Source organism: Porites lutea, chromosome 8, assembly GCF_958299795.1.
Source record: "Porites lutea chromosome 8, jaPorLute2.1, whole genome shotgun sequence".
NCBI classification, from domain to species: domain Eukaryota; kingdom Metazoa; phylum Cnidaria; class Anthozoa; order Scleractinia; family Poritidae; genus Porites; species Porites lutea.
The window spans coordinates 4,895,386-4,911,878 of record NC_133208.1 but is presented as its reverse complement, the minus strand read 5'-3'; the positions used below and the strand labels follow the sequence as shown (position 1 = coordinate 4,911,878).

At 40.3% G+C, this 16,493-nt stretch overlaps 1 protein-coding gene across 2 annotated transcripts; it reads left to right on the top strand.

Moving 5' to 3' along the window:
- The first annotated feature begins 3,281 nt into the window (after nucleotides 1-3,281).
- Nucleotides 3,282-11,195, top strand: LOC140947095 (glutathione S-transferase-like). 2 transcript variants are annotated; one of them, XM_073396174.1, is made up of 5 exons: nucleotides 3,282-3,499; nucleotides 6,131-6,232; nucleotides 7,192-7,307; nucleotides 8,878-8,988; nucleotides 10,896-11,193. In XM_073396174.1, the coding sequence occupies exons 1-5, from the start codon at nucleotides 3,367-3,369 to the stop codon at nucleotides 11,070-11,072; spliced, it is 639 nt and encodes a 212-aa protein (XP_073252275.1). In that variant the 5' UTR covers nucleotides 3,282-3,366; the 3' UTR covers nucleotides 11,073-11,193. The 2 variants fall into 2 exon arrangements, with proteins under 2 accessions (XP_073252275.1, XP_073252276.1); XM_073396175.1 differs by lacking the exon at nucleotides 8,878-8,988 and having other exon boundaries at nucleotides 10,896-11,195.
- The last annotated feature ends 5,298 nt before the right edge of the window (nucleotides 11,196-16,493 follow it).

Below are 16,493 nucleotides of genomic sequence, written 5' to 3'. Positions count from 1 at the left end.
GTATGTCGCGTTTGTGACCCTTGTGTGCTTGCTCTAAAACGGGGATGGATATTAGAGGCCAGGTCTGAAGAAGTGTTGGAAAAAGACACTTCTTCTGGTCCGTACTGGCTGCACACCCGGAAAAAGATTTACCAAAAGTAACCGCCGGGAATTGTAGGTTTCTAAATTCTTCAGTGCACGAGAGAGGTTTCAAAAAGCAATTGTAAACCGTAATTTAGGACATTAGGCCAGCTTCAATATCACTCGCTAAATAAGTTAATTAATTGATGTAGTAGTTCTATAACGTTTCCGCCAAACATGTCGAGCGGACAGGCTCCCTCGATCGTTCAACCCCGCAGAGGGGTTAGCGCTCACTTTTGGTAGAAAAAGTGAAGACGCAGTGTTGTTGCAGCAAAAAGCTTTCTTGACTTTTCTACTGCTTTAGGCAGCGGGCTTTTTATGCACTATTTAAACCTATTATTATTTTATAACTGTTAAGTATGGACTGAACCTGGATTAATGGGAACATGACCCTACTGAAAGGCTACTATTATTCTCCCAATTCTTTAAATACTCTCTTGGTTAAAATAAACGAGCTCCTACTGTTTGTTGAGAAAGATTGATTCAATATCCTAGGCAACTCAGCTGAAAAACTATAATCCTGATATATTTTTCATGTGGAATATTTGATTCGTAATTCTTTCCTCTACGTAAAATATTTCCGGCAAAATATTTGCTTTGGCACGTACTGTAATTATAGTCTAGATAAAAGCAGTATACTTCCTCATGAGTATATAAAAAGAATTGGCAAATGCAGGGAAACAGTACTCCATCTCTTCCGCAAATCAAATTTGTTCTCAGTTTAACAAAAAAGGATCAAAAACGACTAAACTCAACAAATAGGTAAATTAGAGATAACTGACTAAAAATATCATTGAAGTAAAAAGTAAAATCCTGAGTAAAACCAAATCAATTCCATCCAACTATCTTTTTCTGAAGAAAGACACTGATAAAAAATCTCTTAAACTATCTAAAATCAAACCACCGACGAGTAACGGCAAAAATAAGGACAAATAGTCATGAACTAATAATTAAGCAATAGAAAACGTTTTCCGTGTTTGCATAGCCTGATATAAACACGAGAGGGGTTGGGAGAATTCGAGACAGTTATGCGAACCCGAGACGAAGTCGAGGGTTTGCATAACTGTCGAGAATTCTCTCAACGCCTCGAGTGTTTATATCAGGCTACGCAAACACAGGAAAAAAGTTTTCTATTGCTTTTATAAAATAACTTTTCCGAGAAAAAAACGCAAAACTCTTTGTAAGGCACTGATTAAAAGAGAAATTCTTACCAGTCGCAAAATCTTGTCCACGAAGTCTTGCAAGCGTAATCAGTTCTTGTTTTGCAAAAAGATGCTTTGCAAAATACGGATTTTTCGCGCTTAAAACGGTCAGCTTAAGCGAAGAAAAATGTACACACCTTCTTTGTAACGATTTTCCAAGTTTCAGCCGACGAAGGAATGGGTAAAGAAAGTAAACTTTTTGAGTTTTGAACTCAAAAACTTTTTCAAATTTGTGCTTGCGTGATTGGCGCGCGAAAAACCAAACAACTTGACGCCACAACCATGTTTACATACTCTCATGCAAACACTGCTCTCGACCAATCAGAGCGCGCGTACTATCTTAGTTATTTTATAATAGAATATGGAGGATACTGCTCGCCCAAAATGCCTGAACATTTTATATATGAGAATATGCAAATATTGTTCTCAAAGTGAAATGGAAGACGGGAAACACTTAATACCCTCTTTATTGCTTCCTTTATCTTAAGGAACGACACTTTATTCTACAGGTAGGAAATATCCTCATTTGAATCACTCTTTAATCTGAACTGATATGATAATCTTTCTCTTAACAGCGGAGCTCCACTTCTCGCGCGCGATCCGAGAAATATTGGTAATCACGTGACCATTACGGAATCACGCCTGTAGAAACGCGTCGCTAGTAAATGCAAATATGTCTCCTATTATTTGTAGGTGGAAATTGGTGAAACATCGTTATTGTTTTGAAGACAATAGAAGAACAAAAGATATCAGAAAGGTAAAGACAGAAAGATAAAGTTATGCGGTCTTAAAGCGTGTTGCGTGACTTTAATCAGTTGCAGCATTTCTCATAACTTTCCGCATTAAAACGTTGGAATGACAAGTCTGAAGCTTAGCTTGTAAAATCTTGAAAGGCAAGTGAAATGTCAAACTTTCTAGAGTGTGGGAGCCTGTAACCTGTGTTTAACTTGATAATGGGCATCCATATTAAGGTCAACTGACAGCTGTCAAAACAGGGAATCCGCTACCAGTGTCACATGACCGTATCGCAGGCTCAGGTGCCAACTAAACAGGATGAAGACTGGTATTGGCCACTCGAAGTATTGCATACCTCAGCCTTTTCCACGTTGTTTGATCAGTCTTTGCGGTAGTCTTTTTTAATTTGTTTCTATTTTTAATAATTATATAACAGGCAACATGTAGGAGAGTTAGATCATATAGATCATGTAGATTATATAACTAGAAATTTGATATGTAATTATCTCTTCTTAAATGTAACGAGTATTGTAATCGGCAATGCCTTCTATTGGCTCATCCTCGGTGTAAGAACCTGTTAAACTTACAGGTGGCGTAAAACAGAGGAAACAAAGAAGTCAACACAATAGAACGTAGAAAAACCAAAGGTACGAAACAAAAAAAAATCACAGGTTCTTACACCGAGGTCACAGGAAAAAATAACAGATTCCCAATATTGGATATTTTAGGGTATTTACAGAATACCCACAAAAGTCCCAAATTTGGAAGTGTGAGACAAGTCCCAGCCAGGGAACCTGGTTGGGAGTTGTCTCACTTTGCCAAATTTGGGATTTTTGTGGGTATTCTGTAAATACCCTAAAATATCCAATATTGGAATCTGTTATTTTTTCCTGTGCGGTAAACCCCATCTATTCATATGAAACCCCATGATGGCCAAAAGTTAAATTGAATTGAATTGAATTAGTTTGTGGCGGTAAATTGATTCAACATTCTGGCAATTCAGCTGATAAATCTATAATCCTGACACATATTTCAGATGGAATATTTAACACGCACTCCTTTCCTCTGCTAAAATTTCCGGCAAAATATTTGTCTGCAAGTACAGTACAATGTAGTACTTCCTTCGAGTGGCCTGTAGCGTGAAATGATGACACGACGACTTGGTGAAATTTACATAATTCTAATTTTAACTCTTGACAGGTGGTATAAACTGTCAGCAATGAGTTAGCAGTTCATTTAACTTCAGCGGCAGTTGTGTTGAAGTTGTGCATCCACTCACAGTAAGAATCGACTGAAACATTCTGCAGAAATGTCTGGCTACAAGTTGTTCTACTTTCCAGTCCGCGGTGCAGGAGAAAAATGTCGACTTGCATTTGCGGCTGCAAAGATTGATTACGAGGATATTCGATTGCCAGCCGAAGAATGGCTTCAAGAGAAAGCGTGTAAGTAACATTATAAACGTTCACCACATTCCTTAAAAAGCACGCCTCAGTTATCTGTCGATTCTTTTAAATTCTGTAATCTTAAATAGCTGTTTAGGACGGTCAAAGCCGACGGCAAATACGTATACATTCGCTTGATTTTCGATCGGGTTGAAAGATTTTAATGATGTGCGGGTCGCGAATGCTGGATTGGTAACTGATTGAACTAAATTACTTAGTCACGCTGACAAGTGTGATCACTCTTTTTAATGGTTGGATTGGTAACTGACTGAACTAAAATTGCTTAGTCACGCTGACAAGTGCGCTCACTCTTTCTTAGTGGTTTCCGCCGACCACAAGTGGTATTATTACTATTATTATTATTATTATTATTATTACTAATAACCCCACGTTTTTTAGGTTTCGTAGACTGCTACGAAAGAAAGTTGGTCTTTAAATAATAAGAGTTACATTTTTAAAATCGACGAGCTCCTGTAATCTACATTTCTTATAGCTTCTGTGGCGGGAAAGTTACTCGTTTTCCGGGAAGGAACGTGGCTTTGAATGTAAAATAATTTCAACTTACAATTCAAATATTCTCCTGGTTTTTAATACTTTACCCGGTTGGTATTGTAACTTTGAACCTTCTGATTGTATTCTCATCGCATGAAGTGAAGGACCAGAATATAACTCGGAAACGCCAATCATGTTCTCAATAGGCCCTCCAAGAAATTACACGGCGATGATCGAATGGGGTCAAAAATTAAAACTCAAACAAATCCTTAGGGCTTCCAACAAAACCCCCAAAATCCCTGGACCCAAAACTTCACCCCCCCCCCCCCCCCCCAAGAACTAAGAACATCTTCTGTTTTAACAGTAACATATTGTACAGAAAAACAACTTCAGATACAGTAAAAACCTGCGTATAAGAACCTAGCGATTTAAGAACCTAAAGGATGAAATTTTGCATTTTAATACCCAAATATATAAGAACCTATTCAGCCTGACAAAGAAAAACAGGTTTTTATATAAAAAAAACACGCAAGATCTGATGTTCAAATTCTAGATTTTCATTCTGAAAATTTTTGTAGTGTACTGCTTTTTAGTCTTACCAATAAAATATTATTCATTCCATAAAACTTTGATGTAAATAGCCAAACATGTTTTGTTCTGTACAGCACGGAATTGATTGGTAAACAAGGCAGGCATACTGTATTTTTCCTGTTGAAGTTTGCATGGTGATCATACAACTGTAAATATGGTCAGGCCCCTTGATACAGGACTTGTCTCGACAACAAGGCTTGACATTTTTGTAAATGATTTACAATTACAGCATATTAGTACTATTGCAGTTCCCCGAATGCTATCAAAATAATAACTTTTGCAAATAGGAACCTACTAAGAACCTAATCAGCCTGTTTTTCTATTGTTTTTTTTCTTTTTTCAATACTCATTTATTTACAAGACACATGTTACAGTTACAAAATTTTAAAACGAAAAGAAAGTACGTATATAACAATATTACAGATTGGACCAAAAATACATAAAAACGAAAAAGAATAATACAGCAGTTCACACAATAACATTACACCTGTTAATTAACAGATTATTCCGGTAAGTAGTAACTAATTGAAGGAGGGGGTTTTTCGAAATCATACAATCATACCTCCTACTGATTTTGGCCTTTTGCGGCTATCCTATATATCCCAAAGAGAAAAAAATAAGGAAATTCGAATTTTGGGCGAGGTCGGGCTGGTCGCAAAATGTTCGTCAGATTATACTTGTAAGGGAGTTAACCTGTCGTGCGTTTTATACTTGAGCCTCCGACTGGGATATTTGGGGCAAACCTATCCCACGTTATGACACTAATACATTGATTGTATTTTATTGTATCGTATCGTATCGTATCGTATCGTATCGTATCGTGTCGTGTCGTGTCGTGTCGTATCGTGTCGTGTCGTATCGTATTGTACCCATGAGCCCCTCCTGGGAAGGAGCGTTGTGTAACAGAAGGCATCGTTTATTGCGTCTTGCGGTCTTGCTGCAAGCGTGATAAACGTCGTGCTCCACCCTTAAAAAAGAATATTTAAGAGACAGCTCACAGTCTGCAATCTGGTATCGAATACACATTGATATGATCAGCTTTGCAGTCGTTTTTGGACTTCTCGTTTTATGTTCATCGAATCAAGCACCCAGGGAAGAACTTCCTATTATGGCTTATACGGGAAGGCTCCGCCCGAAAGGGGTACCTTTTCAGGTTTCAGGTATATGAAAGGGAAATCTATCATTTCGGCTTGTAAAAGGACCTTAAGGTCTAACAGACGCATTTTATGGCTGTGAAAGAGACAAAAAAACTTCCTGGTTTAGTGACATATTCGCCTATAAACAAATGGTGCATTTACAGCAGTTCGCAAAAGATGCAGGGGTACCATTTTTCAATTGAAAGGGATGCCTTCTCTGTCAAAAATAGTTTATGTAAGAATGAGGTGTTGGACCTTGGGGTAAAGCCTCTCCTTATAAGACTTCATTGAATATTTCCCCACCCCCCCCCCCCCACCCCCCTCGCCTCCCTCGGGATTTAGTATAACCATGGCTGCCGTTCACTCCTCTTTAGAAGAAACCCCTATACGTACTACTACTTTTCTTTTTCAGCTGGTAGACCACCTCTCGGTCAAATGCCATTCATTGTGACTCCTGAAGGAAAAATCCTGGCCCAGTCTGGTACAATTATGAAGTACATCTGCAAAAAAGGAGGTGATGTATTGAACGTAATTTGTTAATCGGCATATCGTTCCTGCCGTAGCCTGCGAGCAAACTCTCCTTTTCGAGTCGCGAGAGACCGCGTGAGCGAGCGGCCCACCCCTCGCGCGCATCTCCTTTAGTGTGCAGTTCTCGCGTGACTTTTCGCGACTACCCCAAAAGGAGACCTGGCTCGCCGGCTACTCCTGGCCCCGGTTGTTCAAACGTTGAATAGCGCTATCCACCGGATAAATCACTATCCAGCGGATAAGTATTGGGGAAACTAATTGCACTATCCACTGAATAGAGATTTATCCGATGGATAGCGCTCTCCAGCCTTTGAACAACCGAAGCCTGCTCATTAGCCTCCCAAGCAGACGTTTTTTGGAGCTTCGTTACGCGTTCTTTCCCCAAACGGAAAGCAAGGCCTTAAGAGCGTCTGCTTAGGAGGATACCTGTCGGTATAGTTTATAAAAGTTTATTTTCAAGTTTATTTTTTCCCCATTCGATTCATTCATTCGTTCATCAAACCGTCCATCCATCCATCCATCCATACATCCATCTATCAAACTGTCCGTCCGTTCGTTCGTTCGTTCGTTCGTTCGTTCGCTCGTTCGCTCGTTCGCTCGTTCGTTCGTTCGTTCGTTCGTTCGCTCGCTCGTTCATTCATCATTCTTCCATTCTTTCTTTTCTTTTCTTTTCTTTTCTTTCTTTCTTTCTTTCTTTCTTTCTTTCTTTCTTTTTCTCTTTTCTTTTCTTTTCTTTTTTTCTCTTATTCCTTGTCTCTGTGTCCTTTTTTTCTCCTTTTCATTCTCTCCTTCCTACTTTTCCTTTCTTTCTTTCTTTCTTTCTTTCTTTCTTTCTTTCTTTCTTTCTTTCTTTCTTTCTTTCTTTCTTTCTTTTTTCCTTCTTACTTTTTATTAGTTAAGAAGGCGTATGCTGGATTAGCTTTAATTTTTATTTATGGTGATTAGGTTTGTGCCCAGCTAACAGTTTTGATGAAGCGACAGCGGATATGATAAGTGATGGAGTCGTTGATTTAGTTCAGCAATTAATCAAGATATACTATGAGAAAGACGAAACGAAGAAGGTAATGCGAAAGTTAATGTCTGTTTCAGTTCCCCACATACAGAGCCTGTCAGGCTTTACTCCTGAGATTGCAAATCAGTCGGTCTTTTTCTTTAAATCGGTTTTGCAAAGCGCTTCGCGCGATATTAGGGAGTTTGAACAACGACGTTTTTGAGCGACGCGCGTCAACCGGAAGTGAACTTTTTGCAATGTTGGGTCGTGATTTTTAACAAAGTTTCTAGAAGATCCCCAGTCTCACTCTCCGTTTTCACCCTCACTCCAGGCCTTTCCTTTGACCTCTTGATATGCGCGCGCGTTCTTAACCTAGGCAAAAATAGGGGTTGTTTTGCAGTCTAGATTTACTCAAGACGCCAGTTCCGACCCTCAGCGCCAGACAATGCTTAATTTGCTGAGGTGAGAATTGAACAAGGTCTTAAGGGTTTTTTCGGGATCCGGGATTTGACAAACATACGGTGCGGGATTCGGGAAAACGCAAAATATCTTGACGGGAAACAGGATTTTTAAGCTACCCTGTAAGCGGGATTCGCCAAAATTTAAGCACGGGATGCGGGATGTTTTTGCCTGTATGTTGTAAATTTGGGAAATCATGCGTTTGAGAGGCAAATGCGAATCAACCGGACTGGTGTGTGTTGAGCATTGTCACCTTTCAAACCAAACTATAAAGTGTGAGGAATTCGGGAAAGCGATATGAAAAAAGAATAGCGGGATGCGGGATTTTCTTAAAAAAAGGAGCGTTTGTGTGGGATCAGGACCGCCTTTGTACCGTGATTGACGTAAAATACTTGTCTAAAAAAACATGTTTCACATGATTGCATTCGCGTGGCCTGAAAAATTATAAAGAAGGCATATAAATTGAAGCCAGGACAGTATGGGGTAGTTACTACTTCGTTAGTTGTCTCTGTTCTAAGGAAACGCTTTAAAGTTGTTTTCAAGTAGTCATTCTAAGAAGAAAGTCCGCGCTTTTCGAAGTATTGGCAATAATTTTTTCCCAACTGTAAAAACAGCCTTGTGGCGTTGTCCAACCCCTAACGCGCGTTTAATTATATACCATCTTTGACGGAAAAGGTGCCCCTTAAGCAAACCTTATATTGAAAAATCGTACCGCTTTCACATACTTAGTTAAAAACTTTGCATCCCTTTTAACTGCTGTAATTATATATGAATGCACTGTCTTTGAAAATTGCTAAATCACAAAACCACAACGTTTTCTGGTCTTTTTTACAGCCATAAATTTCATCTGTTTGCCCTTTTGGACCTTTTTACTGCCAAAAATGACATACGTCTCTACCCTTCCATATGCTTCAACTAATGAAATACCTCCTCTTTCATAAACCTGAAGCCTGAGAAAAGCACCCCTTTCGGGCGGAGCCTCCCCGTATAGGTCATTTTGGGAGTTTCGCCCCTATCCGTAAGTGGAGTCTTCCCATTGCCAGTTCATCCGTATACAGGGAGCTTCGACATGTACTTCTCAGTTTTGTTCCGTGTACAATCCCGTGGGTTTAATTTACTTTTACCACTTTCCCAGAATTTAGTTTTATTAATGACCTACTTATTGTTTTCCTTAAATGAAGGAAGAGCTGAAAAAGGAGTTTTATGGAACGACGCTTCCTCCCCGACTCGAGAAATTTGAAGCTCTTCTCAAAAACAGGGATGAAGGCAAGGGCTTCTTTCTGGGCGAAAAGGTGAGATACGAGTAATGTGCAAATTAAGCATAACAAGGGGTATTAGGCCTGCTTAGAACACTAACGAGTATAGAGCGTTTTCACTCACGTGGTCAGCATCTATGCTAGTTTATTGGAACAAAAGAAAGTTTTTACATAAGAAAAGAGTTCAACTTCCACAAAACTGGTTTGGGACACAAACATGGCCGACGGTTCATTGGTTTGGGACACGAATATGGCCGCCGTGACGTCATGTGAAAACGATCAATAGTAATTAAGTCATAAATAAAACGATGATAGCCTTCGAATTCAGCCATCTGTCATCGTTCTTGCCACTAGGGACGTCCCAAGCGGCGATCGAGAAGCGAGAAGGGACGCCTTTATCTGCAGGCTAAAACGATGACCGCTCCCTGAGCCTTCAAAGTTCAACCCGTCCCAAAGAAAGTCTTTTCAAAAAATTTTAAAATATAGCAACGTCAGCACATTTTGCATGGCACTGAGCAGCATGAATTCCTAGCGTGACGTCTTCCCTTCTGTTACTCTGTAAATTTGGTGCGCGTCAGGGGTTTGGTCAGCGATTTTTTTAAAATAGGGAGTGCTATGACAATGACGACAACAAAAACGTCAAAAAACTAATAGGTTCAGTGAATAGTCACGGCAACAACTCTTCTAAAACGCGTCTTATTTTAGAACAGCCCTTAGCAGCTGTTCTTAGAAAAACGTCGTATAAATGGCCTTCGCGTCTTAAATAAGGCGCAAACGCATAGTACGCATGCGTTAATTTTTGGCGGGAAAATTTTCGCTTGCCCCGCGGTGGACTGGCAGGCTACTGGCAGGGAAAAGTTATTACATATTACAACGCGTTTTCGATTCCTTGGGCTGCCGTCTATTCTAAGAGTTTTAAGCTTTATTGTTTCTTAATTCGCTCATGTATAATGAGCACGCTGACAAAGACAAAACGAAACACCGAAACACGTGGTCCACCGCTGAAGAAAAGGATTTTTTGTTGTTATGCAAAGAGAGGGCAATAGCAGATCTCGAGGACAAATGTTGGATTGCCGTTGCTACGGGCAACATTCACATGGATACGAGTCAAGAACAGAAATAAGACGCGAACCATATTTACACGAGCTGTTTTCGTCTTAGATAAGCCCTGCTCATATAAATGGTACAGTTCGCGTCTTAAGTAACACGCGTCTTATTTTTCCTCGTATAAATGGCCCTCGTATGTGCGGTTACACGGGACATTTTTTTATTTACCATGGTAAATATTAATGACCCTTTTACCGTGGAAAATTGCTTCGGTGCGTGTGACCGGACTTTCCCGAGATAAATTTACCATGGGAAATATCCATGGTTACGTCAAAAATAGCAAAGAAACCGCTTATAACATTAAACTTGGTAAAAAGCAAGGGTTTTCCGATACCCAAGGCAAAGCAGCCAATCAGATTTCTTCAACATGAAATCCCGAACAATTGCTTTTTTTAAAAGGGTTTCTTTGACACTGTTGAGAGAAAGATCGATGGTGACATGGCAGATTTCACGTTAAGATGAAAGAAACAAGGGAAATTTGAGGCAAAATTTTGAACTGGTTTGTTGGGATAGATCGAACCGTTGGATGCAGCTGAACTTTAAAATCGAACTATATGCCTTCGCTAAATTATCATGAATAACATACCAGTTGAAAATTATAGGTAAATTTTCAACATAACATAAAATACTGCCATTGTCGACGGCGGTTATTACCGTTATTGCTCGAATGAAGCCGTTAAATTTACCACGGCTTCGTTAACGTGGGAAATGCCTTTTACCATGGTTTGTGTAACTGCGTCTATTACCTGAGGCTTGTAGCACACACTCAGAAGAAAGGCTCCCCTAATCCTACGCCCCTAGCGTAACTGCGATTTCTTTCTGTTTCTTATCTGCAGCTGAGCTATGCCGACATCACTTTCTTTGACTTCTTTAACAGCTTCCATTCGAAGGGTAAAGAGGATGTTCCTGGGGAACTTGAGAAGTTCCCGCTCTTGGTGGAGCATTATAAACGGGTGTTAAACGTGCCTGAAATAAATGAGTGGGTAAAGAAACGCCCTGTAACCGAATTCTAAGCTTGTGGTTACTACTGAAGAAATTGTAAAGCGAGAGAAAGGCCTAAAACAGAGATTTTAGGGTGTGCCGTAGTTGAACGACTCCGTGCTTCACAGTTGGTTTTAGGTGCAAAGGAATAAAGAAAACTTTAGAAGGTTTATTCTTGCATTGATCGAATTTGTTCGATGTGCCGATATACCCCGGCTTCAAAGGGAACTCAAAGGGAAACTTGAGTAAAGGTTTTTATATGGGCCGCCGAGACCTTCATTTCGCTACCCTGTTTAAGACAAGAGGCCTTATTTCTTGACACACAGATTCCGAATACAGCAGTAAGTAATTTTTTAAACCCACATCATGGAATTAGATCTTATTGGAAAAAATAGTTCAAAGAAGATTGATTTGTGAGAACCAGTACTCTATTTCCATACTATGAAGAGGACGAAGTGAAAAAGGTAAAGTATCACAGCATCTGCCATAAACGTCATATCTCACTATAGTGTCGCTGCTCGCTAATGCAAGAGAAAGAAAGACACAGTAAAAAGAAACCCTTGAGGGTGTTTTAATCAGAGTAATGTTGACATAATTTCTGCCCATGTATGTCGCGTTTGTGACCCTCGTTTGCTTGCTCTAAAAACGGCCGGGATGGATATTAGAGGACAGGTCTGAAAAAGGGTTGGAAAAAGACACTTCTTCTGGTCCGTTCTGGCAGCACACCTGCCAAAAGATTTACCGAAAGTAACCGCCGGGAACTGTAGGTTTCTAAATTCTTCAGTGCAGGAGAGAGGTTTCAAAAAGCAATTGTAAACGGTATATTTAGGACATTAGGCCAGCTTCAAAATCACTCGCTAAGGACGGTAATTGATGTACCAGTTAAAAATAACGTTTCCGCCAAACGTGTCAACAAGCGGACAGGCTCCCCCGATCGTTCAACCCTGCAGAGGGGTTTGCGCTCACTTTTGGTAGAAATAGTGTAGACGCAGTATTTTTGCAACAAAAAGCTTTCTTGACTTATCTATTGATATAGGCAGCAAACTTTTTACCACACTATTTAAACCTATTATTACTGTATAACTCTGAAGTATGGGGTGGGAAAAGTGCCAAACTGAACCTGGATTAATTAATGGGGAACATGACCCTGCGGAAATGCGACTATATTCTCCCAATTTTATAAATACTCTCTTGGTTTAAATAAACGAGCTTCTAATGTTTGCGGTAGATTGATTCAATATCCTAGGCAACTCAGCTGAAAAAACTGTAAGCCTGATATATTTTTCATGTGGAATATTTGATTCGTAATCCTTTCCACTACGTAAAATTTCCGGCAAATATTCGCTTCAATGGCGCGCAGAGTAATTATAGTCTTGAAATATAAACAGTCTACTTGCTCATGACTATATCAAAAGAATTAGCAAATACTGGGAAACAGTCCTCCATCTCTTCCGCAAATCAAATTTGTTCTCAGTTTAACAAAACAGGATCAAAAACGACTAGACTCGACAAAAAGGTAAATTAGAGATGACTGAGAATATGCAAATATTGTTCTCAAAGTGAAATGGAAGACGGGAAACACTTCATACTCTCTTTATTGCTTCCTTTCTATTAAAGAACGACAATCTTTCTTTTATTCTACAGGTAGCAAATATCCTCATTTGATTCACTCTCTGATCTGAACTGATATGATAATCTTTCTCTTAATAGCGGAGCGCTACGCGCACGCGATTGGAGCCGTCCATCCGCGAAATTTGGGTAATTATGTGACCGTACGGCTGTCAGTCCGCACCACAGGACAACCAATATCAAATGTCAAACTTTCTACCTGGTGTGGGAGCCTGTAACCTGTGTTTAACTTGATAATGGACCTCCATATTAAGATCAACTGACGGCTGTCAAAACAGGATATCCGCTGACTATTGTCACATAACCGTACGTAGGTCCGTAGGTGCAATTTGAACTTCCGAGTTTTCACAGTGCGTGACACCAAAAAAGGAATGCTGTCTCGTTGAAAAAAAGTCTCTCCTCTTGATTTTCAGCAGTATAACCACTTCAAGTATTAGAAGATATGTTTATGCGTACGTATGTTAGTTCTCGAGTGAAAAGAAAGAGCTTTTATAAAAAAAGGGCACTCCATATGTTCTTGTTGATTTCCGGCGGCCATATTGGTGCACCAAAACGGTACAACTATATGGCGTCTCCATACAAAGCTCTACAAAGGTGCGTGAAACGTTTCGGCACATAATTTCAACTTACAATTCAAATATTCTCCTGGTTTTAATTCCTTACCCGGTTGGTATTGTAACTTTGAACCTTCTGATTGTTTTTTCTTCACATGAACTGACGGATCAGAATATAATACGGAAACGCCAATCATGTTCTGAAGAGGCCCTCCAAGAAATAACATTTTCAAGTGACGGCGATGACCCAATGGGCGCAAAAATAAAAACTAAAAAATCCGTAGGGCTTCCAACAAAACCCTGAAAAACTACCTGGACAGAAAATTAACCCCCTAAAAATCCCATGCCGAATTCACGAGCCTTAAAAATTACCAGAAGGCATTAAATGATACAATACAAAAAATAAAAATATTACAAATTGAATGTTTGTGTCTGTTTCGATGACTCATCATAGCAGCATTCGAAACAACCAAGAAGATCTTCTGTTTTAACAATAACGCTATACAGAATAACAACTTCAGATAGTTTTGAATACCCCTAAAAATCCACACTTAAATCAAGCCACCCAAAAAACTACTTGCCAAATTTTCCTACCCCAAAAATCCTGGATTCGAAAATCTCAACCTCCGCCACTCCCAAAAAAAAATTCCTTCGATCACCCCCGTCATTTAAAATCAGAAGTGCTGCCCCATATGGAATCCATATTAAAGAGGATATTTGGGGCAACCCTATCCCACGTTATGACACTAATAAATTGATTGGATAAGATTGGATTGGATTATATTGTACCCATAAACCCCTCCTGGGGTGGAGCGTTGCGTGACGGATGCCATCGTTTACTGCGTCTGCGGCCTTGCCACAAGCGTGATAAACGTCGTGCCCCACCCTTGAAAAAGACTATTTTAAGAGACAGCTCACAAGCTGCAGTCTGGTATCGAATACACGTTGTTATGATCAGCGTTGCAGTAGTCTTTGGACTTCTCGTTTTATGTTCATCGAATTAAGCACCCAGGGGAAGAACTCCCTATAATGGCCTAGACGGTGAGGCCTCATCCAAAAGAGGTACCTTTTCAGGTTTCAGGTATATGAAAGGATAGGGAAATCTGTCATTTCGGTCTGTAAAAGGACCTTAAGGCCTAACAGACGCATTTTATGGCTTTGTAAGCGACAGCAAAACTTCCTGGTTTAGTGATATATTCACATACAAACAAATGGTGCATTTACAGAAGTTCGCAAAAGATGCAGGGGTACCATTTATCATTCAAATTGAAAGGGATGCCTTTTATGTTAAAAATAGTTTATGTAAGGATGAGATGTTGGACCTTGGGGTGGAGCCCCCCCGTGTAAGACTTCACTGAATGCTCCCCCCTCCGCCGGGATTTAGCATAACCAGGGCTGCCATTAACTTCTCTTTAGAAGAAATCCCGACGTTCTACTACTTTTCTGTCTGTTCTGTTTCAGCTGGCAGACCACCTCTTGGTCAAATGCCCTTCATTGTGTCTCCTGAGGGAATAACCTTGGCACAGTCTGGTACAATTATGAAGTACATCTGCAAAAAAGGAGGTGATGTATTGAACGTAATTTGTTAATCAGCTTATCATTCCTGCCGTAGCCTGCGAGCCGTGAGGAGACCGCGTGAGCGCGTGGCCAACCCCTCGCGCCTGCGTCTCCTTTTGCTTGTTGTTCTCGCGTGACTTTTCGCGACGACCCCAAAAGGAGAGCTGGCTCCCAGGCTACTCCTGCTCATTAGCCTCCCGAGTAGATGTTTTTCGAAGCTTCATCACGCGTTCTTCCCCCAAGGAAAGCAAAGCCCTAAGAAGGTCTGCGTAGGAAATTACCTGTCGATATAGTTTATACAAGTTTATTTTCAAGTTTTTTTTTTCTCCCCATTCGATTCCTTCCTTCCTTCCTTCCTTCCTTCCTTCACTCCTTCCTTCCTTCTTTCCTTCCTTCCTTCCTTCCTTCCTTCCTTCATTCCTTCCTTCCTTCCTTCCTTCCTTCCTTTCTTCCTTCCTTCCTTTCTTCCTTCCTTCCTTCCTTCCTTCCTTCCTTCCTTCCTTCCTTCCTTCCTTCCTTCATTCCTTCCTTCCTTCCTTCCTTCTTTCCTTCCCTCCTTCTTTCCTTCCTTCCTTCCTTCCTTCCTTCCTCCTTTCCTTCCTTCTTTCCTTCCTTCCTTCATTCCTTCCTTCCTTCCCTCCTTCTTTCCTTCCTTCCTTCCTTCTTTCCTTCCTTCCTTCCTTCCTTCCTTCCTTCCTTCCTCCCTTCCTTCATTCCTTCCTTCCTTCCTTCCTTCCTTCCTTCCTTCTTTCCTTTCTTCCTTCTTTCCTTCCTTCCTTCCTTCCTTCCTTCCTTCCTTCCTTCTTTCCTTCCTTCCTCCTTTCCTTCCTTCATTCCTTCCTTCCTTCCTTCCTTCCTTCTTTCCTTCCTTCCTTCCTTCCTTCCTTCCTTCCTTCCTTCCTTCCTTCTTTCCTTCCTTCCTTCCTTCCTTCATTCATTCATTCATCAACCCATCCATCCATCCATCCATCCATTCATCCAGTCCGTCTGTCCTCGTTCGCTCGTTCTTTTATCATTCTCCCATTCTCCCTTTTTTTTTCATTCTCTCTCTCTCTTTTCTTTTCTTTTCTTTTCTTTTCTCTTCTTCCTTGTCTCTGAGTCTTTTTTTCTCCTTTTCATTCTCTCTTTCTTACCTTCCCTTCTTTTCCTTTCTCTCTCTTTTTTTTCTTCTTGCTTTTTATTAGTTAAGAAGGCGAATGCTTGATTAGCTTTCATTTTTACTTATGGTGATTAGGTTTGTGCCCAGCTGACAGCTTTGATGAAGCGACAGCGGATATGATAAGTGATGGAGTTACTGATTTATTTAGGCCATTGAGCAACATATACCATGAGAAAGATGAAACGAAGAAGGTATTGCAAAAGTTGATGTCCGTTTCAGTTCCCCACATAGAATGTAGTCATGCTTTACTCCGGACTGCAATTCAGTCGGTCTTTTTCATAAAATCGGCTTTGCAAAGCGCTTCGCACGATATTCGGGAGTTTGAGCAAAGACGTTTTTGAGCGACGCCCGTCAACCGGAAGTGAACTTTTTGTAATGTTGGGTCGTGATTTTGAACAAATTTTCTATCAGATCGTCTTTATCAGAATGAAGACACTGAGCTACCACTCGCGCGCGCGTTCTTAATCTAGGAAAAAATACGGGCTATTTTGCAGTCTAGATTTCCCTCAGCGGCATAAAATTCTTAATTTGCTAACATTGGGAATTGAACAAGG

What these genes read in the sequence shown, in the direction of transcription:
- LOC140947095 (XM_073396174.1), top strand. Translation starts at nt 3,367, where the DNA reads ATGTCTGGCTACAAGTTGTTCTACTTTCCAGTCCGCGGTGCAGGAGAA. An exon ending in GTACATCTGCAAAAAAGGAG is followed by an intron (nt 6,233 to 7,191) that starts GTGATGTATTGA and finishes TATGGTGATTAG; the next exon opens with GTTTGTGCCCAGCTAACAGT. An exon ending in AGAAAGACGAAACGAAGAAG is followed by an intron (nt 7,308 to 8,877) that starts GTAATGCGAAAG and finishes CCTTAAATGAAG; the next exon opens with GAAGAGCTGAAAAAGGAGTT.